At 37.9% G+C, this 27,635-nt stretch overlaps 1 protein-coding gene across 3 annotated transcripts in view; it reads right to left on the bottom strand.

The window, feature by feature from the left end:
- LOC133649041 (contactin-4-like) overlaps positions 1 to 27,635 on the bottom strand; it is a 427,627-nt gene that overhangs the window by 101,389 nt on the left and 298,603 nt on the right. For all 3 annotated transcript variants that reach the window (XM_062045757.1, XM_062045746.1, XM_062045738.1), the window contains 2 exons: positions 16,979 to 17,108; positions 9,072 to 9,222 (listed from right to left, as the gene is read on the bottom strand). In XM_062045757.1, the coding sequence (XP_061901741.1) occupies positions 9,072 to 9,222; positions 16,979 to 17,108 (281 nt within the window). The remainder of the gene's footprint in view (positions 1 to 9,071; positions 9,223 to 16,978; positions 17,109 to 27,635) is intronic.

Genomic DNA, 27,635 nt, shown 5'->3' on the forward strand with positions numbered 1-27,635 from the left:
TGCGTGCCGGCCCAGTCACATAATATCTACGGCTTTCCACCCACACAAGTGAATGCAAGCATACTTGGTCAACAGCCATACAGGTCACACTGAGGGTGACCGTATAAACAGCTTTAACACTGTTACAAATATGCGCCACACTGTGAACCCACACCAAACAAGAATGACAAACACATTTCCGGAGAACATCCGCACCGTAACACAACATAAACACAACAGAACAAATACCCAGAACCCCTTGCAGCACTAACTCTTCCAGGACGCTACCATATACACCCCCCGCTACCCCCTGCTGAAAGGTACATACAGGTTTTTGGAGCAACATATGTTGCCATCCAAGCAACCTTATCATGGACGCCCCTGCTTATTTCAGCAAGACAATGCCAAGCCACGTGGTTACAGCAGCGTGGCTTCATAGTAAAAGAGTGCGGGTACTAGACTGGCCTGCCTGTAGTCCAGACCTGTCTCCCTTTGAAAATGTGTGGCGCATTATGAAGCCTAAAATACCACAACGGAGACCCCCGGACTGTTGAACAACTTAAGCTGTACATCAAGCAAGAATGGGGAAAAAGTCCACCTGAAAAGCTTCAAAAATGTGTCTCCTCAGTTCCCAAACGTTTACTGGGTGTTGTTAAAAGGAAAGGCCATGTAACACAGTGGTAAAAATGCCCCTGTGACAACTTTTTTGCAATGTGTTGCTGCCATTAAATTCTAGTAAGTTAATGAACAAATTAAGTTTCTCAGTTCGAACATTAAATATCTTGTCTTTGCAATCTATTCAATTGAATATTGTCATGATCCCTGGTCCGGATCATGTTTTTGTTATGTTCTGTTAGTTTTGGACTCTTTTAGTTCCTGTTTGACACCTGAGTTTGTTTTAGTTACCATGGCTACTTATGATTTTCACCTGCTTCTGGTGTTCGGGACGCGCACTTGCTGCTAATCAGAGGACTATTTAAGCCTGCCTTTGCCAGTCAGTCGCCCTGGCGTCATTAGTTGTTTGCCTCATGCCTGGACTACGTAAGTCTTAGTTGTTTCATGCCACAGTTTCGTATTGGTTTCATGCCACAGTTTCGTGTTTGTTCTATGCCATAGTTAATGCTAGTTGTTTCATGCCACAGTTTCGTGTTTGTTCTATGCCATAGTTAATGCTAGTTGTTTCATGCCACAGTTTCGTGTTTGTTCTATGCCATAGTTAATGCTAGTTGTTTCATGCCACAGTTTCGTGTTTGTTTCATGCCACAGTTCCGTGAGGTTTATGTCTATAGTTCAGTGGTTCTTAACCTTGTTGGAGGTACCGAACCCCACCAGTTTCATATGCGCATTCACCGAACCCTTCTTTAGTGAAAAAAACATTTTTTTAAATTTTTTTTTCAAATTCAAGAAAAAGTCATATGTTTTTTTACTGGTGCACAAAATGAACCGTGCATGAACATCACCCTGTTCAAAGAACAAAACCAACACAGTGCATGAACTCACAACAAATTACACACCTTACACACATTACCATGAATTGATTAACTTCAACAAGTTGAAAAACTTATTCGGGTGTTATCATTTAGTGGTCAATTGTACGGAATACGTACTGTACTGTGTATTTTGCAATCTACTAGTAAAAGTTTAAATCGATCAATCAGACAACCTGCAAATCAGATGGAAAATTAAAGGGAACATCGTTTGGGTGTATCCATGATACGCCGATAGGGAGAATTTTTATTTACATGATAAGTCGGATGTGTCTTTACCTCCGTGGCTGAGGCCGACTCACCGAACCCCTAGGGTTCGATCGAACCCAGGTTAAGAACCACCGCTATAGTTTCATGTCCTAAGTTTTTGCCTTAGCTTCCACGTGCGATAGGCACGCTAGCCTTCAGGTTTTTTTTTCTGTTTTGTACCTCGTTGAGTGTTTCTTAAAATTAAATCATGTTCCTACCTGCAAGTCCTGTCCGGAGTCGTCCGTTGGCCTTCCTGAGAGAACGACCCCGCGGTAAGCGAAAACCCCGTCGTGAGAAATATAAGTTCAAAACGATTTGCAAATCATTGTATTCTGTTTTTATTTACGATTTACACAACGTGCCAACTTCACTGGTTTTGTGTTTTGTATATGTTTGTATGTGTTTTTCCTTAAAGTAACGCGGTAAGCATTTCCAAAACAAATGAACCCAAACCACCACCGTGACTATTCTTTTCCGTCATGTATTACCTGCGGACATGAATCCGTGTCATCTGGATGCTGAAATAGTCACGTTGCGGTCGCTGTGAAACATGCGACGGCGCTATCACAGGTGAGTGAAGGGCACCAGGAGCGAAACCACTGTGCAAATTCCCCCGTCACGTTGTTTGACAAGCAACAACACTACTTTGTGTGTATGCAAAGCCTGGCAAGATAGTGCGCTCACACAGAACCGAGGGTCATGCCAGAGTGGTGACCACCAATTGGCTGACCCCGTGTGTAAAATGAAGCCACCGGGGGAGGGGGGGCAGATTGCACACGGGATAGGGTGCCACGTCTCAGGGGGTCAAAAGTTAGAGAATGCTGTAATTGCTAGCTGTCGTTTGGCCAAACTCGGAAATGTATTAGAAGTTGGAATAATTTGATCTTGCTGGCCTTTCTCATCCCCACTGAGGTGAAAAGTACTTGATTAGCACTTTGAAATTACCCAACAGATGGTCAGTTTTGGACAGCTAAAGCCCATTAACCAGGAGCGAGGCCTCACGCTGCTTTTTCACTGCGCTGCTCTGCAAATGTTCCCGCACATATGAGGACGGCGTCACAGTACCTCAACGGGCATGCACTGGAGGTACCATACCATTGTTTAGCTATTTATTTCTGACCCCTCACACTGCAAAAACTGAAATCTAAGTAAGATTAGATATCTCAAATAAGGGTGATATTTGCTTATTTTCTGTCTGATAAGATAATTCTTCTCACTAAGCAGATTTTATGTTAGAGTGTTTTACTTAATTTAAGGGTTTTGGTCCTAAATGATCTCAGTAAGATATTACAGCGTGTTGCTAAGATTTTATGACCTATATTGAGTAAAACATGCTTGAAACTAGAATATCAAGTGTTGCAAAGCTGTGTCATCAACACTCACAAGTATAAAACTACTTTTTTTAAAGTAATCATTTCTTATTTCAAGCATGAAAAAAAAATCAGGACTTTGACACAATTGTGTCTTTAATTCAAACAGATGACAGCCAAATGGACTTTGCTGTTTTATTTCCAATGAAACAATAGAAAATATGTACTCATATAGTAGTACAGTTGGCACAGTACAGTAAACTGACAGTTAATATTCAAACATTTATGTGGCTGTATATATGCGCACTAATTGACTGAAAGAGCACGGACTTGGCGCGATGATGTCATGTTATCGATGGAAAAATGCATTTTTAGACAATATGATTTGCCTGAGCGGCTAGGAGACCCCGAGAGTAACAAGCGGTTGCCTTTCCATTAAGAACAATAAATTAGTTTTTAGTATACGTTTGCTGGTTTCAAGAAATGTAATGCCGAGCGCATATCATTATGTCAAGATAATGGCACTAGCATTTACTTAATTTAAGACCATTTTTCAACATATTGAGCAAAAAGGTCTCTTTTTTTTCTACCATGAAAAGTGCACTTGTTATTAGTGAGAATATACTTATTTTAAGGTATTTTTGGGTTCATTGAGGTTAGCTAATTTTACTTGTTTTGGAAAGTCTTGACAAGCCGAATTTTCTTGTTCTATTGGCAGATAGTTTTGCTTAGTTCAAATAAAATACCCCTCATTTTTGTATATTTTTTTCTTGTTTTTGAACACTGACTTTTTGCAGTGTAGGCCACTGAGTGGTAGTATGCACACAAGCGAATGAAGGGCAGTGTGTTCAAAGTCAAAAATACTGTGTCATTAGTTCATTATCGGGCACAATGAAATCACGGTTCGGCTTTGTTGATTATAGACTTTGTGATTTGTGATTTTTTTATGATATAAAATGGACCAAACTCCCCACAAAAATTAACGACAACATTCATTTTTCAAAAATTATTTTAAAGATTGAAATTTGCCATCAATCCCAATCGGCGCCTATGCCTCATATTCCCTGTGAATACTACACAAGATATTTGAATCAAAACAAACCAGGTAAATAAATCACGGCTAAGGGAAAACATTAACATATATTTACACTGCAAAAACTGAAATCTAAGTAAGATTAAATATCTCAAATAAGGGTGATATTTGCTTATTTTCTGTCTGATAAGATAATTCTTCTCACTAAGCAGATTTTATGTTAGAGTGTTTTACTTAATTTAAGGGTTTTGGTCCTAAATGATCTCAGTAAGATATTACAGCTTGTTGCTAAGATTTGATGACCTATATTGAGTAAAACATGCTTGAAACTAGAATATCAAGTGTTGCAAAGCTGTGTCATCAACACTCACAAGTATAAAACTACTTTTTTAAAGTAATCATGTCTTATTTCAAGCATGAAAAAAAAATCAGGACTTTGACACAATTGTGTCTTTAATTCAAACAGATGACTGCCAAATGGACTTTGCTGTTTTATTTCCAATGAAACAATAGAAAAGATGTACTCATATAGTAGTACAGTTGGCACAGTACAGTAAACTGACAGTTAATATTCAAACATTTATGTGGCTGTATAAATGCGCACTAATTGACTGAAAGAGCACGGACTTGGCGCGATGATGTCATGTTATCGATGGAAAAATGCATTTTTAGACAATATGATTTGCCTGAGCGGCTAGGAGACCCCGAGAGTAACAAGCGGTTGCCTTTCCATTAAGAACAATAAATTAGTTTTTAGTATAAGTTTGCTGGTTTCAAGAAATGTAATGCCGAGCGCATATCATTATGTCAAGATAATGGCACTAGCATTTACTTAATTTAAGACCATTTTTCAACATATTGAGCAAAAAGGTCTCTTTTTTTCTACCATGAAAAGTGCACTTGTTATTAGTGAGTATATACTTATTTTAAGGTATTTTTGGGTTCATTGAGGTTAGCTAATTTTACTTGTTTTGGAAAGTCTTGACAAGCCGAATTTTCTTGTTCTATTGGCAGATAATTTTGCTTAGTTCAAATAAAATACCCCTCATTTTTGTATATTTTTTTCTTGTTTTTGAACACTGACTTTTTGCAGTGTAGGCCACTGAGTGGTAGTATGCACACAAGCGAATGAAGGGCAGTTTGTTCAAAGTCAAAAATACTGTGTCATTAGTTCATTATCGGGCACAATGAAATCACGGTTCGGCTTTGTTGATTATAGACTTTGTGATTTGTGATTTTTTTATTATATAAAATGGACCAAACTCCCCACAAAAATTAACGACAACATTCATTTTTCAAAAATTATTTTAAAGATTGAAATTTGCCATCAATCCCAATCGGCGCCTATGCCTCATATTCCCTGTGAATACTACACAAGATATTTGAATCAAAACAAACCAGGTAAATAAATCACGGCTAAGGGAAAACTTTAACATATATTTACACTGCAAAAACTGAAATCTAAAGTAAGATTAAATATCTCAAATAAGGGTGATATTTGCTTATTTTCTGTCTGATAAGATAATTCTTCTCACTAAGCAGATTTTATGTTAGAGTGTTTTACTTGTTTTAAGGGTTTTGGTCTTAAATGATCTCAGTAAGATATTACAGCTTGTTGCTGAGATTTGATGACCTATATTGAGTAAAACATGCTTGAAACTAGAATATCAACTGTTGCAAAGCTGTGTCATCAACTATAAAACTACTTTTTTAAAGTAATAATTTCTTATTTCAAGCACGAAAAAAAAAAAATCATGACTTTCACACAATTGTGTCTCATAATTAAAACAGATGACAGCCAAATGGACTTTGCTGTTTTATTTTCAATGAAACAATAGAAAATACGAACTCATATAGTAGTATAGTTGTTATTAGTGAGAATATACTTATTTTAAGGTATTTTTGAGTTCATTGATGTTAGCTAATTTTACTTGTTTTGGAAAGTCTTGACAAGCCAATTTTTCTTGTTCTATTGGCAGATAATTTGGCTTAGTTCAAATAAAATACACCTAATTTTTGTATTTTTTATTCTTGTTTTTGAACACTGACTTTTTGCAGTGTAGCGTCCACTCCCCTGTGGAGCTCTGAGCTGGGTTTCGTTAGTAATCCGTTATTTCATTTTTCTGCTTTGTCCAGAACAATGCCGGCACATTTTTTTTCCCCCCAAGTGCGAGGGTGTTCCATTTTATGAGTGGACATCAAAAACGTGGCAAGTCTGAAAATGTCATACATTGAATTACCACCCGTGTAGTAAAGTGGCTGCCCCTGCTGTGTCCAGCTTAGCTGTTGCTTCTCCTTCCATGGTAACCTAGCCAATTATGCATTTCTGTGTAAGGCGGCGCTGCATAAAAAAAACCAGACTCAAGTGAATTCAAGTTAGAAAGGTGCTACATCCATTCGGCCTATTTAGCACGGCGCGTTTCTACACAGAAAAAACAAAACAAGGGATGGCGCCCCGGTGTGTGATTTCTGGTTGCATTGTGTGACACAAAATTGGTGTGAATATGTTGCAGTCTCGCTCTTTGAAAGGGAAACTGCACTTTATTATGAATTGTGCTCAACATTCACCATCCTTATGTGAAACAAGAAAACATACTGCTTGTCTTTCTCTTTTATGTGCATTCTAAATCGTGAAAAAACTGCTAGCAAGAGGCAGCTAACAATACAGGTAATGGGCGTTGATGCATTTCTCCTATAAAGCCTTTGAAAAAACCTCTAAAAGACGTTTATTTTACATGCTGCAAGTATGCATGCAACGTAGCATATTTTCCGGACTATAAGCCGCACCCACTAAATTTTACAGGAGAAAAATATTTTTACATATATTACCCGCACCACTATAAGCCGCAGATATATATATATATATATATATATATATATATATATATATATATATATATATATATATATATATATATATATATATATATATATATATATATATATATATATATATATATATATATATATATATATATATATATATATATATATATATATATATATACATTTATATATATATATATATATATATATATATATATATATATATATATATATATATATATATATATATATATATACAAACCCCGTTTCCATATGAGTTGGGAAATTGTGTTAGATGTAAATATAAACGGAATACAATGATTTGCAAATCCTTTTCAACCCATATTCAACTGAATGCACTACAAAGACAACATATTTGATGTTCAAACTCATAAACTTTTTTTTTTTTTTTCAAATAATAATGAACTTAGAATTTCATGGCTGCAACACGTGCCAAAGTAGTTGGGAAAGGGCATGTTCACTACTGTGTTACATGGCCTTTCCTTTTAACAACACTCAGTAAACGTTTGGGAACTGAGGAGACACATTTTTGAAGCTTCTCAGGTGGAATTCTTTCCCATTCTTGCTTGATGTACAGCTTAAGTTGTTCAACAGTCCGGGGGTCTCCGTTGTGGTATTTTAGGCTTCATAATGCGGCACACATTTTCAATGGAGACAGGTCTGGACTACAGGCAGGCCAGTCTAGTACCCGCACTCTTTTACTATGAAGCCACATTGATGTAACACGTGGCTTGGCATTGTCTTGCTGAAATAAGCAGGGGCGTCCATGATAACGTTGCTTGTATGGCAACATATGTTGCTCCAAAACCTGTATGTACATTTCAGCATTAATGGCGCCTTCACAGATGTGTAAGTTACTCATGCCTTGGGCACTAATGCACCCCCAGACCATCACAGATGCTGGCTTTTGAACTTTGCGTCTATAACAATCCGGATGGTTCTTTTTCTCTTTGGCCGGAGGACACGACGTCCACAGTTTCCAAAAACAATTTGAAATGTGGACTCGTCAGACCACAGAACACTTTTCCACTTTGCATCAGTCCATCTTAGATGAGCTCGGGCCCAGTGAAGCCGTCGGCGTTTCTGGGTGTTGTTGATAAATGGCTTTCGCTTTTCATAGTAGAGTTCTAACTTGCACTTAGAGATGTAGCGACAAACTGTAGTTACTGACAGTCGTTTTTTGAAGTGTTCCTGAGCCCATGTGGTGATATCCTTTACACACTGATGTCGCTTTTTGATGCAGTACCGCCTGAGGGATCGACGGTCCGTAATATCATCGCTTACGTGCAGTGATTTCTCCAGATTCTCTGAACCTTTTGATGATATTACGGACCGTAGATGGTGAAATCCCTAAATTCCTTGCAATAGCTCGTTGAGAAATGTTGTTCTTAAACTGTTCGACAATTTGCTCACGCATTTGTTGACAAAGTGGTGACCTTCGCCCCATCCTTGTTTGTGAATGACTGAGCATTTCACGGCAGCTGCTTTTATACCCAATCACGGCACCCACCTGTTCCCAATTAGTCTTGTTCACCTGTGGGATGTTCCAAATAAGTGTTTGATGAGCATTCCTCAACTTTCTCAGTCTTTTTTGCTACTTGTGCTAGCTTTTAAAAAACATGTTGCAGGCATCAAATTCCAAATAGTTGCAAAAAATAACAAAGTTTTCTAGTTCCAATGTTAAGTATCTTGTCTTTGCAGTCTATTCAATTGATTATAAGTTGAAAAGGATTAGCAAATCATTGTATTCTGTTTTTATTTACCATTTACACGTGCCGACTTCACTGGGTTTGGGTTGTGTAAATGGCTTTATACAGTAGATGAAATAGATAACTCACTATTACCTGCATTGTTAGCCGCCTCTTGCTAGCAGTTTTTTTTACAGTTTAGAATGCACACAAAAGAGAAATACAGGTTTTTTTCTCGTATTTGGACTGATGATGAAAAAAAGCGCAGTTGATGAACTTCGACCTTTTCCGAATGTTATAACAGTGATCTGCCAAAAGTACAATTTTAAATACTAGTACAAAGACAATCAGTGTTCAATATGACAAGTGTGAACAAAGATTTACGGTAAATGTCCAGCATTGAGCAAAAAAGTGAGACAGCAGAAATTCTGCAGCCGTCTCACGTTTTCCTCATATAAAAATAAAAATTGGCAGTTACCTTTTGCTGTCTTCCAGTGGTTCGCTGCCCTTCCTCCATGAGATCACGCCCCATGGAGACATCTTGGGTTTGCAGTCGATAAGCACATCGCCTCCAACCTTGACCATTGTTTGGCTTTTAAGTTGGTTATGGGAGAAATCTGGAGCAACAGCTGAGACCAAAAAAAATAAGCGAATTAAGAGTTTCGTATGAACATCACATCTTTATATCTGGCTTATCAATACATTGTCAGTCTGGTCTATCAATTTGTCACAAGGGTATTACGGAATTATTTCATCCATTTTCTATATTTCCAGGTTTTTGGCTCCGTTGCGCATGAATGAATGAATTAAATAAGTTTATTTCGGTCATATAATCAACCATCAACCATTCTGTGTGACCAGATTAACAGTACAGATTAGACATATTTAACCATCATACACATTTACACACAAAAAGAAACGAAAAGAAAAAGAATGACAGAAAAAGGAACAGGCTTATATTTGCCTATCCTGTACATTCACTGAAAATTAGATTGCCTGGAACTTCAACGTTAAAAAAAATCAATGGGATGAAAGTAATTGTTACTATATTTTATAATTTTCAATTATTTCACCTTTCAAGGTTTTCTTAAACCTTAACAAAGAACTGCATGCATGTCTTCAACTCATCACTGAGCTTGTTCCACCATTTAACTCCTAAAACTGAAATACATTTGTATTTTATATTCCTTCTTACTTTACCTATTTCAAAAATCAATATCCCCGTAAATTATAGTTTTCTCCTCTTAATTTAAATAACTTAAGAATACAAGCTGGTTCTGGTTCTTTACTCGAAACATAATTTCCATTGTTTTTAAAAACACAATATCTGAAAATTTTAACACATTAGAACAGTGGTTCTTAACCTTGTTGGAGGTACCGAACCCCACCAGTTTCATATGAGCATTAACCAAACCCTTCTTTAGTGAAAAACACAATGTTTTTTTTCAAATTCAAGACAAAGTTATATGTTTTTGGTAACACTTTAGTATGGGGAACATATTCTAAGTAACAAAGACTTAATTTAGAGTTATTTGGTTAGGGTTATGGTTAGAGGGTTAGGGCCAGGGTTAGAGGGTTAGGGTTATAATAAGGCCATGCCAAATAAGGCATTAATAAGTACATAATAATAACTAGTTAAGAGCCAATATGTTACTAATTTGCATGTTAATAAGCAACTAATTAATGGTGAATATGTTCCCCATACTAAAGTGTTACCATATTTTTTTACTGGTGCACAAAATGAACCGTGCATGAACATCACCTTGTTCAAAGAACAAAACCAACACAGTGCATAAACTCACAACAAATTACACACCTGCAAATTAGTCTGACTTCTGCTGTTGCCATATCCGTAATACGCCGATAGGGAGAAGTTTTTATTTACACGATGAGTCGGGTGTGTTTTGACCTCCACCGAACCCCTGAGCCCGACTCACCGAACCCCTAGGGTTCGATCGAACCCAGGTTAAGAACCACTGCATTAGAACTTATAAATAATGGATTGGTATGTCCATAGTAGCACGCTCTGTGTATTATTCTAATGACCTTTTTTGGAAGTTTAATTATTGGGTCTATGTTTGTCTTATAAACATTTCCCCAAACTTCAACACAATATGTTTAATATGGAAAAATAAAAGAATAATATAACATATGCAGACATTTTTTTTTTTACTTTATAAAGAATAGCATCATGTGGAAAGGGTTTGAATTGCAACTGCAATGCTACTTATTTGGTTTTATAGGAACAAAACAAAAAACCGCACAACAAAGAAGTGACTTGAAGAAATAGAAAGAAGTACCAAGAGAATCTTATTGATCAGACCCAACAGTAGTTTGTCCAATCAAGAATTGGCTTTTTTCTAATTGTCTAAATACTTTGATATTTAATAATTGATTTTGTCATGGAGATGAATGTAACCTATCTCAGCGGACTTAGAGTAAGAGGCAGGACACAACCCTGTATTGATCACGGACGGGTCAATCACAGGACAAACCAGAATTTACGCCCTCGTTCACACAACTGTTTAGATTTCTAAAGGACTTGAACATGTTTTGACATGCAAATTCCATACAGAAAAGCCCCAGGTGTAAGTTGCGATTCAAAATCCTAACCACAAACCCTAAGTAGCTTCCTAAGACCTGAACTCTTGTAGGGCAGGCGTTTTGAATTTATCTCGGCTATTTGGGATCTTTGGAACCCAGTGAGTATAAAAACTAAACAAAGTTGAAAGTTGCCATCGGAACTTTTGCATGCGTTTCCAATAGTGCTGTCAAATGAATAAAATAATTAATCGCAATCAATTGCAGTTTGTTCATAGTTAACTCAAAATTAATCATGACTAATCAGAGATGGTTAGAGTGTCCGTCCTGAGATCGGCCGAGTCATACCAAAGACTATAAAATTGGGACCCATTACCTCCCTGCTTGGCACTCAGCATCAAGGGTTGGAATTGGGGGTTAAATCACCAAAATGATTCCCGAGCGTGGCCAATGCTGCTGCTCACTGCTCCCCTCACCACCCAGGGAGTGGAACAAGGGGATGGGTCAAATGCAGAGGATAATTTCACCACACCTAGTGTGTGTGTGTGACTATCAGTGGTACTTCAACTTCATAACTATAATTTGTTGTCTATAATAAGTGTACTCTAGACATATAATTGTTTAAGTTTAAATGATCATGACTGGACAATTAGTTTGCTTTAACATCATGTATTTTAAACAGCTGAACACAAAAAGGATATGAACACTCTTTTAATGACAATTTTAAAAAAATACCTGCAGTGCATTAGTGTATCTTGTAGGAATACATAATTCGTTTTCTGTTGTAGGACCACTTGCATTCGGGGGAGAGGAGCTACACTTCCAAGTTTAAGATACCAGTTTCCCACATTAACAACACAAAATAGAGATTGTTGCGATCATGCTTTGATAGCCAAATATGTTTGGTAATTTAATCTGTGATATAGCTACCTGAATAAATGCTTCTGATATACTGTACATTACATGTTGTATAAGTTAATATTAGTCATATCTCTGGATGGCAACGTTTTAACCCTCTCTATGTATTAATAAAATGTAATATGCAGCCTGCTAAACATTCTGTAATTTCTGACTATCAATCAGACCAGGTTACAAAAGGATATACACTTTATTTCAGTCTGCCAGAAATGGGTAAAAATATCACATAAACATCTTTGACAAAGCATGATCGTAATCTAGGACGATTTTCCATTGTTTTGGTAGTTACGCGTAGCTGTATTATTGCGTGGGATTGGTATGGGAAGGTGTCTTGACATGTTTTGACAAAAGTCTCCGATAAAAGTGACTCTAGGCTTTCTGTCTACCGTCTGTTTTTCCTGCTGAGCTTTTATTCCATCTTACCAAAGCAGTTCAGGTAACGATTTACATTTGATGTTATTAACGCACTCAACTGTGACGTAAACACGGACGTGACGCTCCTCCTCTCTACAAGCGGCTTAAGCCCGCCATTGATGTTGTCTCACGGCGACTGAAATTGAAATTGTCTTGTCTTGTCGAGAGAACGACTTGCCATGGCTTTGGATCTGAGATTTAAATAATGTACCATTTTCTTTGTGCATTTATGCTCACTATTTTAGAACTTCTGACTCAATGGTAACTAGACGCCATTACATTTTCCACGCTATGGAGGGACAAAAAGGAGTCTGGACCCATCCGCGTTAAAAAAATTATCGCCATTAAAGAAACGTATACCGTATTTTTCGGACTGTAAGTCGCAGTTTTTTTCATAGTTTGGCCGGGGGTGCGACTTATACTCAGGAGCGACTTATGTGTGAAATTATTAACACATTACCGTAAAATATCACATAATATTATTTAGCTCATTCACGTAAGAGACTAGACGTATAAGATTTCATGGCATTTAGCGATTAGGAGTGACAGATTGTTTGGTAAACGTATAGCATGTTCTATATGTTATAGTTATTTGAATGACTCTTACCATAATATGTTACATGAACATACCAGGCACGTTCTCAGTTGGTTATTTATGCCTCATATAACGTACACTTATTCAGCCTGTTGTTCACTACTCTTTATTTATTTTTAATTGCCTTTCAAATGTCTCTATTCTTGGTGTTGGGTTTATCAAATACATTTCCCCCAAAAATGCGACTTATACTCCAGTGCGACTTATATTTGTTTTTTTCTTTCTTTATTATGCATTTTCGGCCAGTGCGACTTATACACCGGAGCGACTTATACTCCGAAAAATACGGTAGTTACCTTTGACAGCCCCTCTTGAATCTAACAAGTAATGTGCTTTACTCTTTCTTCACCACTAATTGGCAGTAAAATGTCATCGTAAGTGGAAAACACGAGAAAAATGTTGTATTGTGGTCGACAAAACCAAAAATGTGATGTTCACACATGTAGACGCCAGGACCGAGGAGGTTAACCCAAACTTCTAACCTTAAAATCCAACCAAAACAGGTTTAACAGGGCTTGTGAACACAGCAACTTTGGTATAAATCGGTTTAACTTCGATGGAATCTTTTTAATTAGTGGCCAATATGTGAGAGGCCAAAGAGCTTTTGGTATAATTAAGCAAACAAAGAGGGGTGAAAAAACGACAAAAATAAACCACTGCACGTTTTCACATTTTATGATAAAATTATCTGGAAATAAACTATAAATCTCATATAAAACAATATACAACATAAAGTGGCAAAAAACGCGTCAATAATGAGTAAAGCACAACATGTTCTAGACCAGGGGTCGGCAACCCAAAATGTTGAAAGAGCCATATTGGACCAAAAATACAAAAACAAATCTGTCTGGAGCCGCAAAAAGTTAAAAGCCATATTACACACAGATAGTGTGTCATGAGATATAAATTGAATTAAGAGGACATAAAGGAAACTAAATGACCTCAAATATAGCTACAAATGAGGCAAAATGATGCAATATGTACATATAGCTAGCCTAAATAGCATGTTAGTATCGATTAGCTTGCAGTCATACAGTGACCAAATATGTCTGATTAGCACTCCACACAAGTCAATAACATCAACAAAACTCACCTTTGTGCATTCATGCACAACATTAAAAGTTTGGTGGACAAAATGAGACGGAAAAAGAAGTGGCATAAAACACGTCCTAGAAAGTCGGAGAAAGTTCTACATGTAAACAAACTACGGTGAGTTCAAGGACCGCCAAAATTAGTAGGACAAAACGGCGCTCGCCAAATACTCGAATCAGTGAAGCATGTTTAATATAAACAGTGTGCTTTATAACAATTAGGGAGGTTAGTGTCATGTTTGTCCTCCTACAGAAACCATATTAAAACAAAAAATATATTTTTTCCCCCTCATCTTTTTCCATTTTTCATACATTTTTGAAAAAGTTCCAGAGAGCCACTAAGGGTTGCCGACCCCTGTTCTAGACCAAAAATCACTTCATATTCTCTACTGCTTGCTCGTGTTACCATATCTGAGTTACTGTGCTGAAATATGGAGAAATAACTACAAAAGTATGCTTCATTCACTAAAACTGTGTTACAAAAAAGATCAGCTAGAATAATACATAATGTTGGATATAGAGAACATACAAAGCTTTATTCATTGAATCGAAAATACAGAAATTCCACGACATAGTGAATTTGCAAACAGCTAAAATTATGCACAGATCAAACTACAATCTGCTACCCAAGAATGTATAACAATTCTTCTCAACAAAAGAGAAATATAACCTTAGAGAAAAATGTAATTTAAAACATTTGTACGCACGTACAACACTTCAGACCTTCAGTATATCAGTATGTGGAATTAAATTATGTAATGGCTTAACCAAAGAAATCAAACAATGTACTAATATAATCCACTTCAAGACAGTTTATTTAATCCATCCATTCATTTTCTAGATAATCTTATTTACAGTCGCGGTCAAAAGTTTAAATACACTTGTAAAGAACATAATGTCATGGCTGTCTTGAGTTTCCAATCATTTCTACAACTCTTATTTTTTTGTGATAGAGTGATTGGAGCACATACTTGTTGGTCACAAAAAACATTCATGAAGTTTGGTTCTTTTATGAATTTATTATGGGTCTACTGAAAATGTGAGCAAATCTGCTGGGTCAAAAGTATACATACAGCAATGTTAATATTTGCTTACATGTCCCTTGGCAAGTTTCACTGCAATAAGGCGCTTTTGGTAGCCTTATTGCTAGCAAGCTTCTGGTTGAATTTTTTACCACTCCTCTTGACAAAATTTGGTGCAGTTCAGCTAAATTTGTTGGTTTTCTGACATGGACTTGTTTCTTCAGCATTGTCCACACGTTTAAGTCAGGACTTAAACGTGTCCGGGGGCACAGGTTCGGTGGCCACGGATGAAGCGCTGGCTGTCCAAAGTCGGGACCCGGGGTGGACCGCTCGCCTGCGCATCGGTTGGGGCCATCTCTGCGCTGCTGACCTGTCTCCGCTCTGGATGGTCTCCTGCTGGCCCCACTATGGGCTGGACTCTCACTATTATGTTAGATCCACTATGGACTAGACTCTCACAATATTATGCTAGATCCACTCAACGTCCATTGCACCGGTCGCCCTAAGGAGGGGGGGGGGGGGGGGTCCCCACATCTGCGGTCCTCTCCAAGGTTTCTCATTGTCATCCCATTGGGTTGAGTTTTTCCTTGCCCTGGTGTGGGATCTGAACCGAGGATGTCGTTGTGGCTTGTGCAGCCCTTTGAGGCACTTGTGATTCAGGGCTATATAAATAAACATTGATTGATTGATGATTGACTTTGGATTTAGCCATTCCTTTACCACTTTTGACGTGTGTTTGGGGTCATTGTCCTGTTGGAACACCCAACTGCGCCCAAGAACCAACCTCCGGCCTGATGATTTTAGGTTGTCCTGAAGAATTTGGAGGTAATCCTCCCTTTTACATTGTCCCAATTATTCTCTGTAAAGCACCAGTTCCATTGGCAGCAAAACAGGCCCAGAGCATAATACTACCACCACCATGCTTGACGGTAGGAGTGGTGTTCCAGGGATTGAAGGCCTCACCTTTTCTCCTCCAAACAAATTGCTGGGTATTGTGGCCAAACAGCAACATTTTTGTTTCATCTGCCCACAGAACTTTCCTCCAGAAGGTCTTATCTTTGTCCATGTGACGTAAGATGAAACAAAAATGTTCATATGCAGGTCATTGTCCTGTTGGAACACCCTTGCCAAAGGACATGTAACCAAATATTAACATTGCTATAAGTATACTTTTGACCCAGCAAAATTTGGTCACATTTTCTTGTTTCTTCAGCATTGTCCACACGTTTAAGTCAGGACTTTGGGAAGGCCATTCTAAAACCTTCATACTAGCCTGATTTAGTCATTCCTTTACCACTTTTGACGTGTGTTTGGGGTCATTGTCCTGTTGGAACGCCCAACTGCGCCCAAGACCCAACCTCCGGGCTGATGATTTTAGGTTGTCCTTAAGAATTTGGAGGTCATCCTCCTTTTCCATTGTCCCATTTACTCTCTGTAAAGCACCAGTTCCATTGGCAGCAAAACAGGCCCAGACCATAATACTACCACCACCATGCTTGACAGTAGGATTGGTGATCCTGTGATTAAAGGCCTCACCTTTTCTCCTCCAAACATATTGCTGGGTATTGTGGCCAAACAGCTAAATTTTTTGTTTCGTCTGACCACAGAACTTCGGACAAAGATAAGACCTTCTGGAGGAAAGTTCTGTGGTCAGATGAAACAAAAATCCCTACTCCTTTTCGAACATGTTGCATAGAGAAACTGGAAATTGTGATGTATCTTGTTGTACGCATGCACGTTGCAAATAAACACAAACTCAACTCACATGACTAAAGACGACACATACAACGAGCCATGTTCTTACCTATCACCCTGAGCTCCGCGTTGGAGTAGACCTCGCCATACTTATTCCCGGCGACGCACTGGTACATCCCCGTGTCCGACAGGGTCAGGCGACTTATCGACAGCGCCCCGTTGCTCACCTGTACACGCTCCTACGGAAAACAGACACATGCCATGAATACGCCCAGTTCCCAAAGTTCGTATACATTAAAAAAAAACACAGCCAAAGGACCGCTGAGTTATGGTCCGACAATAACAGACGTGGCAATAAATCTAGGATTTCATCACTAATGGAGGGGAAGGCTTGGGTGGATGGAGGCAGGCTAGCAGAAAATGACCCTAATCAATCTGCATGTTTATGAGAGGGAAATAAAACCATGCCCTATATATATATATCAGTACCACTGACTCTACCACGGGGTCCATTTCCCCTTCAGCGGCAGCAGGGAAGAAAGAATAACGTAACATCTGAAAGTGGTTGACAAATGGAATTCATGATAGGTATGGCCAATTCATGCCGAGTGCAGCCAACCTTTTTATTATCTCTTAGGACTTTTGTTTTGTTTGTCTGCCTGCAGTTTTCCCTCTCAACAATCAAATTAGAATCTATATCAGAGATAACGAGGATGCATGAAACGAATCAGTGTAAATAATACGCCGCATCTTTTTAGCCCTTTTGTGCTGTGCATCAAAGTTTGGATTTGTCTTCATGCTCATTTGCTCGTTACCCTTCAGTTTAAGCGTTATTGAACTCACAAAGAAAGGCAGGCTCTTTATTGGCGGGATGAAGAGATTGTGCTCCGGTCAAGGAAAATACGATACAGCATGAAGAAACAAGTAAACAGATCGAATCGTTAATTGAAGGCGGAGGATGCATACTAGTTCTAGCTATTAGGCTGTTCTAAACTGCAAAAACTGAAATTTAAGTAAGATGAAATATCTCAAATAAGGGTGATATTTGCTTATTTTCTGTCTGATAAGATAATTCTTCTCAGCAGATTTTATGTTAGAGTGTTTTACTTGTTTTAAGGGTTTTGGTCCTAAATTATCTCAGTAATATATTACAGCTTGTAGCTGAGATTTTATGACCTATATTGAGTAAAACATGCTTGAAACTAGAATATCAAGTGTTGCAAAGCTGTGTCATTAACACTCACAAGTATAAAACTACTTTTTTAAAGTAATCATTTCTTACTTCAAGCATGAAAAAAAAAATCATGATGCCGAGCGCACATCATTATGTCAAGATAATGCCACTAGCATTTACTTAATTTAAGAATATTTTTCAACATATTGAGCAAAAAGGTCTATTTTTTATTTTTTTTACCAAGAAAAGTGCACTTGTTGTTAGTGAGAATATACATATTTTAAGGTATTTTTGGGTTCATTGAGTTTAGCGAATTTTACTTGTTTTGGAAAGTCTTGACAAGCCAAATTTTCTTGTTCTATCAGCAGATAATTTTGTTTAGTTCAAGTAAAATGCCTCTAATTTTTTTTTTTTTTTCTTGTTTTTGAACACTGACTTTTTGCAGTGTACAGAATAGTGCTGGTAGGATCCTGATGAGAGTGCGGAAGATATGACCATATCACACCAATTCTCAAATTTTTTCACTGGCTTCCTGTTCCACTCAGGATTGAATACAAAGTCTCCCTACTAACCCACCAGTGCCTCCATGGAAATGCCCCCCCCTTTACCTCAAAGAACTACTCACCCCTAAATCCTCCAACCTCAGAGGACAAAGCTACGAACAATGGGAGAACGGGCTTTCTGCTCTGCCGCTCCCAGTCTGTGGAATGCTTTCCCTGACCACCTGAGGGCACCACAGACTGTGGATGCTTTTAAAAAAGGCTTAAAAACCCTTCTTTTTAAAAAAAAGCCTTTTTTTTTTTAGATATATGCATACTAGTTCTAGCTATTAGGCTATTCTAGTTTTTATTTGTATTTATTTGTATTATTTTTTACTGTGGATGCTTTTAAAAAAGGCTTAAAAACCCTTCTTTTTAAAAAAAGCCTTTTTTTTTTTAGATATATGCATACTAGTTCTAGCTATTAGGCTATTCTAGTTTTTATTTGTATTTATTTGTATTATTTTTTAATTTAATTTGATTTTTTAATACACTGTATCACTTTGAGATTGTTTACTCAATGTAAAGTGCTTTTTACAAATAAAATATATCATTATTATTATTATTATTATTATTATTAAGCATAATGCGGAGTCAAATCATGCGGTGATTTATCATTAAGGGGCCACATGAGTAGATCTGGTAGAAAGGGAATGGTAATGTTGTTTATTTGTTGTGAAACTGCACATGAATGGTAAAAGATGAAGGCCACGGTCGCCTTGTAATTATGGAACCTTGGTCTCCCTGATCCTGACTCATGTTGCTTGTTGTCTTGATAGAAAAGATCAAATCAAAAGAAAAAGTTAAAATGTTGATGCATTTTGCAATATCGAAAAATGACTCCACACTCAAAAAAGTAGCCAAGGAGACAGAATAGTCCAGTGGACAACAAAACCTGGAAGGATGAATCTGACTTCACAGTGATAAAAAAAAAAATGGAGCGTTCTCTCCCTACTGCCTCTCTCGTATGTCATTGACCTTTCCCTCGTTACGCGTCCGTGGTTAATGGTGGCATTTCAAACAATGTAACACCTTTGCTGATTATCCATTCACCTGTGAAGTGTGAATATATCAATGTCTTGTGGCTGTGTTGGAGAGGTAGTTAACGGATGCACAAAAATCCACAGTCAGCGTAACTTTTTAATCAAGCATTTCATAATACTCAGCCAAACTGTGGGGAAGGCAAACAGTAAATGACACAGTTTATATACATGATTGATATATTATAGAACACAACTGAAGTGTCTTTGACTGTAAACATTTTGTGTGGAACCCGCTTGTTTCGACTTCAAACGTCAACTTTGGCAGTTTTCAACATTGAAAACATGAAACAAACTAGTGTTGTCCCGATACCAATATGTTGGTACCGGTACCAATATGTATTTCGATACTTTTCTAAATAAAGGGTACCACAAAAAATGGCATTATTGGCTTTATTTTAACAAAAAATCTTACGATACATTAAACATATACTTCTTATTGCAAGTTTGTCCTTAAATAAAATAGTGAACATACAAAACAACTTGTCTTTTAGTAGTAAGTAAGCAAACAAAGGCTCCTAATTTAGCTGCTGACATACGCAGTAACATATTGTGTCATTTTCCATTCGATTATTTTGTGAACATTATTAAGGACAAGTGGTAGAAAATGAATTATTAATCTACTTGTTCATTTACTTAATATCGGCTTACTTTCTCTTTCAACATGTTCTATCTACACTTCTGTTAAAATGTAATAATCACGTTGTGGAGGGGGGGCGTGGCCTGCGGGGCTGTCGCGGAACTGGGTTTGCAAGGACCAGCCTCGAAGACAGCGACAGGTGAGTGAATGGCCCATTTGGGCCTTGTTATCTAATCACCTGTCGCCTTTATTAGCAGCAGCCGGAACGAGACACAGAGTTGGAGTTGGAGTGGGAGACAGAGAGGGAGAGATAGAGAGACACGGACTAAGAAAATTACATTTTGCTGGAAAGCAAAAGCCTCTCAACATTTATGAAAATAAAACAGTTTTGTACCCTGATATCCGGGCTCTCGTGGCAGTGTGTGGTGGTCCGAGGAACCCACTAGAGGGCAACCTCTACACACTTATTCTTTTGTTGTTTGATACTTTACATTAGTTTTGGATGATACCGCACATTTAATTATCAATCCGATACCAAGTCGTTACAGGATCATACATTGGTCATATTCAAAGTCCTCATGTGTCCAGGGACATATATCCTGAGTTTATAAACATAATAAGAATTAAAAGATTTTGTAATGCAAAAAAATGTATAGATGTAATCATAGTAGTATTGACTAGGTATGCTCCTGTACTTGGTATCATTACAGTGGATGTCAGGTGTAGATCAACCACTGGCGTTTGTTTACATTGTGATGCCGGTGAGCTACGGTGTGTAGTGAAGCATGTTTAGCTATTTCTCGTCCTGCAGGGATTATACTTGTTACCCATGCCTTGCGATATCCTTTACACACTGATGTCGCTTTTTGACGCAGAACCGCCTGAGGGATCGAAGGTCCGTAATATCATCGCTTACGTGCAGTGATTTCTCCAGATCCTCTGAACCTTTTGATGATATTACGGACCGTAGATGGTGAAATCCTTAAATTCCTTGCAATAGCTCGTTGAGAAATGTTGTTCTTAAACTGTTCGACAATTTGCTCACGCATTTGCTCACAAAGTAGTGACCCTCGCCCCATCCTTGAATGTGAATGGAAGCTGATTTTATACCCAATCATGGCACCCACCTCTTCCCAATTAACCTGTTCACCTTTGGGATGTTCCAAATACATTTTTGATGAGCATTCCTCAACTTTCTCAGTCTTTTTTGCCACTTGTGCCAGCTTTTTTGAAACATGTTGCAGGCATCAAATTCCACATGAGCTAATATTTGCAAAAAAATAACATTGTTTTCCAGTTCGAACGTTAAGTATCTTGTCTTTGCAGTCTATTCTATTGAATATAGGTTGAAAATGTTTTACAAATCATTGTATTTTGTTTTTATTTACCATTTACACAACGTGCCCACTTCACTGGTTTTGGGGTTTGCACAATTTTATTATCAGAATTTTTTACTTGAGTACAATCAATTTATTTGCTCAACATCTGGTAACAATGTTATTTAAGTCCCGTGTTGATTTATTTTGTACAAAAATTTGCCACCGAGCACACCAGTTGGAGTTTCTTCCCTTCATCTTTGCACTGTATGCATTGATCTGATCACTGACTGTTACAACCCAAGCTGCCTTCCAGGTAAGCCATCTGTGCTTAGGGTTAAGGAGTGTGTGAGGTCAAAAAAAAAAATGGCATCATTATTCATGATTAATGTGCTAATTTATGTGATTAACCACATGACTTAAAGATGTCCACCTATAATAATAACTCGTGGCACATGTGTTAGGTTTCACCATTTAAAAATTGACTATCAAGAGTATTTTCACACTGCTTTAAACATTTTTAAAAATATATCACAGCTCCTGGCTGAACATGCTGTTGATTATTCATCCTGATGTCAAGTCACATCTGCTTTAATACACAGAGGCTTCACTGCGCTCCTGCTGCCAGACTAGGAACATTCCAACAACTTGTATTACAATCCAACACCGATCGATATCCTCTGGTGTGTTTGCTCACTTACATTTTTTTTTTTTTTTTGCATAATAAATGTAATTAGCATAACACCTGTTTGCTCATCAGGTACTTGGCACACTCGAATGCCCCAATCAGTCCTTTCTGAACAATCCGAATGAAATGATCCACTAGAATAATCTCAACAGTAGAATATGGACATCATTCTTGCAATTTTTCCAGCAAATGCCAAAAAAGGGTAACACTTTAGTATGGGGAATATATTCACCATTAATTAGTTGCTTATTAAAGTAACAAAGACTTAATTTAGAGATATTTGGATTCTAGGGGAACGTATAAGGGTTAGGGCAGTGTTTTTCAACCACTGATACAGTCTGGTGTGCCGTGGGAGATTATCTAATTTCACCTATTTGGGTTCAAAATATTTTTTGCAAACCAGTAATTATAGCTTGAAAATGATGTGTTGTTGTTGAGTGTCGATGCTGTCTAGAGCTTGGCAGAGTAACCGTGTAATAGTCATCCATATCAGTAGGTGGCAGCAGGTAGCTAATTGCTTTGTAGATGTCGGAAACAGCGGGAGGCAGTGTGCAGGTAAAAAGGTGTCTAATGCTTAAACCAAAAATAAACAAAAGGTGAGTGCCCCTAATAAAAGGCATTGAAGCTTAGGGATGGCTAAGCAGAACGAAACTAAAACTGAACTGGCTACAAAGTACACAAAAACAAAATGCTGGACGACAGCAAAGACTTACTGTGGAGCAAAGACAATGTACATCCGAACATGACATGACAATCAACAATGTCCCCACCAAGAAGGATAAAAACAACTGAAATAGTCTTGATTGCTAAAACAAAGTAGATGCGGGAAATATCGCTCAAAGGAAGACATGAAACTGCTACAGGTAAATACCAAAAAATAGAGAAAAAGCCACCAAAATGGCAGCGCAAGACAAGAACTAAAACACTACACACAGGAAAACAGCAAAAAAGTCAAAATAAGTCACGGCGTGATGTGACAGGTGGTGACGGTACACCTACTTTGAGACAAGAGCTATAGTGATGCATGGTCGGTTATGGTTTAAAGTCTTATGCAACAATTGCGACAACGACTTTTTATTGTCAACTGAGTTTAATTTTTTAATAATTTCTGCTGGTGGTGTGCCTCCGAAATTTTTCAACGCAAAAAATGTGCCTTGGCTCAAAAAAGGTTGAAAAACACTGGGTTAGGGGTTAGGGTTGGGGTTACTAATAAGCAATAATTCTGAGGTTATTGAGGGAAGACTCTTAGTTAATGGCTTACTGGTTGTATAATAAGGCCATGCAGAATAAGGCATTAATAAGTACTTAATAATGACTAATTAAGAGCCAATATGTTCCTAATTTAGACTTAGACTTAGACTTCCTTTTTATTGTCATTCAAATTTGAACTTTACAGCACAGATAAGAACGGAATTTCGTTACATAAGCTCATGGTAGTGCAGGATGAAAAAAAAGCATTAAGGTACATATATAAATATATATAAATAATATATATATAATTATTTGTATATATAATAATAATAATATATATTTATATATAATATATATAATAATAATAATGTATATATAATTATTATAATAATTTGTATGTTAATAAGCAACTATTTAATGGTGGATATGTGTTCCCCATACTAAAGTGTTACCCAAAAAAAAGCATTTGGCTAGTTCAAGAACCAAATTGTAAACCATCACTGGCGTTTGAAGGATGTTTTTAAAACGTGACCATTTTGTTTGTTTACGGATGCATTGCAATCATCCGACTACAGCTCCTTGAAGAACATGTTGCTGAGTACAAGCGTAGAACAATGTGTTGGCACAGAGAAGGAGCTGCGCTGTAATGCAGAAAGAAGCTCATGCATGGTAATTAGTCAGTCAAGCCAGAACAAGCAGCATCATGTTGTGTAAGCACACAGCACGGCTTTCCATTCAGGGGACCTCGTTCGACAAAACTGCCAGGGATGTGCTGGACCAAAACAGTATTTTCCAATTCTACTGAACCAATGTTCACACTCTTGGTCAATTCCACATTTCTTTTTTGTTGCCCATATGTGACTTGTATATGCTTTTTTCAAGTCATTGTGAACTGTACAATTCAGATTTTTTTCAAATGTGATAAATATGTACCCTATGCCAGTGTTTTTCAACCTTTTTTGAGCCAAGGCACATTTTTTGCGTTGAAAAAATCCGGAGGCACACCACCAGCAGAAATCATAAACTCAGTCGACAGTAAAAAGTTGTTGTCGCGATTGTTGGATATGACTTTAAACCAGGCCTACTGAAATGAATTTTTTTTATTTAAACGGGGATAGCAGATCTATTCTATGTGTCATACTTGATCATTTCGCGATATTGCCATATTTTTGCTGAAAGGATTTAGTATAGAACAACGACGATAAAGATTGCAACTTTTGGTATCTGATAAAAAAAAGGCTTGCCCCTACCGGAAGTAGCGTGACGTAGTCAGTTGAACATATACGCAAAGTTCCCTATTGTATACAATGATGGCCGCATGAAGTGAGAGAGATTCGGACCGAGAAAGCGACAATTTCCCCATTAATTTGAGCGAGGATGAAAGATTTGTGGATGAGTAAAGTGCAAGTGAAGGACTAGTGGGGAGTTGAAGCTATTCAGATAGGGAAGATGCTGTGAGAGCCGGGGGTGACCTGATATTCAGCTGGGAATGACTACAACAGTAAATAAACACAAGACATATATATACTCTATTAGCCACAACACAACCAGGCTTATATTTAATATGCCACAAATTAATCCTGCATAAAAACACCTGCGTGTTTGTTACGCTAGCTCCTAGCTCCTCTGCTAGCTCCTAGCTCCATAGAACACGCCAATACAATTCAAACACCTGATCAACACACACAATCACTCAGCCCAAAAGACCGTTCACCTAACCCAAGGTTCATAAAGCTTATATATTTTTAAAAAGTTACGTACGTGACGCGCACATACGGTCAAGCTATCAAATGTTTAGCAGCCAAGGCTGCATACTCACGGTACCTGATATTCAGCTGGGAATGACTACAACAGTAAATAAACACAAGACATATATATACTCTATTAGCCACAACACAACCAGGCTTATATTTAATATGCCACAAATTAATCCTGCATAAAAACACCTGCGTGTTTGTTATGCTAGCTCCTAGCTCCTATGCTAGCTCCTAGCTCCATAGAACACGCCAATACAATTCAAACACCTGATCAACACACACAATCACTCAGCCCAAAAGACCGTTCACCTAACCCAAGGTTCATACAGCTTATATATTTAAAAAAAGTTACGTACATACGCAAAAAAAAGTTGCGCACATACGGTCAAGCGATCAAATGTTTAGAAGCCAAAGCTGCATACTCACAGTAGCACGTCTGCGTCTTTGTCATCCAAATCAAAGTAATCCTGGTAAGAGTCTGTGTTGTCCCAGTTCTCTACAGGCGTCTGTGTATCGAAGTCAAAAGTCCTCCTGGTTAGAGTCTCTGTTATCCGAGTTCTTCCATCTTGACTGCATCTTTCGGGAATGTAAACAAAGAAGCGCCGGCTGTGTACTGTTGTTGCTGACTACGTTCGAAAAATACGTCCATTTCGCACCGACAACTTTCTTCTTTGCTTGCTCAGCTTCCTTCTCCATAATGCAATGAACATGATTGGAACAGATTCACGAACACAGATGTCCAGAATACTGTGGAATTATGAAATGAAAACAGAGCTTTTTCGTATTGGCTTCAATGTGGAAGGCATACCCGTGTTCCCCGGGCTACGTCACACGCATACGTCATCCTCAGAGGCGTTTCGAACCGGAAGTTTAGCGGCAAATTTAAAATGTCACTTTATAAGTTAACCCGGTCGTATTGGCATGTGTTATAATGTTAAGATTTCATCATTGATATATAAACTATCAGACTGCGTGGTCGGTAGTAGTGGGTTTCAGTAGGCCTTTAAACCAGGCCTGGGCAATTATTTTGACTCGGGGACCACATTTAGAGAAAAAAAAAAGATGTCTGGGGGCCGCTATATCTATTTTTAGGAACACTAATACAAAACCTCACAATAATGTCTGACTGAATGCTTAAAAACGTTATGACAGACCGCCTTAAAAAACGTAAAGAATTTTTACATTTTACAATCAAGTGAAACGCAACAAACAGTGAAATATGAACGCGAAGGGTACAAGATAAACCCACCTACCATCTGATATATCTGATATTTGCTGAATTTCCCCCAGGGATCAATAAAGTACTTTCTATTCTATTCTATTCTATATATCACTAAGCTTTAGAACTTTGTTGTGAACATCTCCTTCCGCGTCTGTAGAAACGCTTCCCGCCCACACTGCTTGGTGCCTCGTCTGAGCTGCTGTGACGAAGATAACCATAGTAACTAATTAGATGACCATAGTAACTAATTAGATGACCATAGTAACTAGTATATCATCCATAAGCGCATATTCCAACCATTGGAATACTTTGTATAGTTGAAGACTTACGGTCATTAGAAAACATGACTGCACATCATAATAGCAGCTACACTATCCATCTTAAAGATCTAAAAAAAATATTTGGGAATGTCCGGCGGGCCAGATTGAAAAGCTCAACGAGCCGCATGTGGCCCCCGGGCCTCAATCTGCCCAGGTCTGCTTTAAACCATAACCAAGCATGCATCAATATAGCTCTTGTCTCAAAGTAGGTGTACTGTCACCACCGGTCACATCACGCCATGACTTATTTTGAGTTTATTGCTGTTTTCCTGTGTGTAGGGTTTTTGGTCTTGTCTTGCGCTCCTATTTTGCTGGCGTTTTCTGTTTTTTTGTTATTTTCCTGTAGCAGTTTCATGTCTTCCCGCATCTACTTTGTTTTAGCAATCAAGAATATTTCAGTTGTTTTTATTCTTCTTTGTGGGGACAATGTGATTGTCATGTCATGTTCGGATGTACATTGTCTTTGCTCCGCAGTAAGTCTTTGCTGTCGTCCAGCATTCTGTTTTTGTTTACTTTGTAGCCAGTTCAGTTTTAGTTTCGTTCCGCATAGCCTTCCCTAAGCTTCAATGCCTTTTCTTAAGGGCACTCACCTTTTGTTTATTTTTAGTTTAAGCATAAGACACCTTTTTATCTGCATTTACAAAGCAATTAGCTACCAGCTGCCACCTATTGATATGGAAGAGTATTACACGGTTACTCTGCCGAGCTCTAGACAGCACCGACACTCAACAACAACAACACATAATTTGCAGACTATAATTACTGGTTTGCAAAAAATGTTTTTAACCCAAATATGTGAAATGAGATAATCTCCCACGGCACACCAGACTGTATCTCACAGTGGTTGAAAAACACTGCCCTATGCGATTGCAGTCCGAACCATCAAACGTTACAGTTCTTTTTTAAGCGTTAGAGATGGGCGATATGGCCTAAAACAGG

Source organism: Entelurus aequoreus, linkage group LG01 (assembly GCF_033978785.1).
Source record: "Entelurus aequoreus isolate RoL-2023_Sb linkage group LG01, RoL_Eaeq_v1.1, whole genome shotgun sequence".
Classification (NCBI taxonomy): domain Eukaryota; kingdom Metazoa; phylum Chordata; class Actinopteri; order Syngnathiformes; family Syngnathidae; genus Entelurus; species Entelurus aequoreus.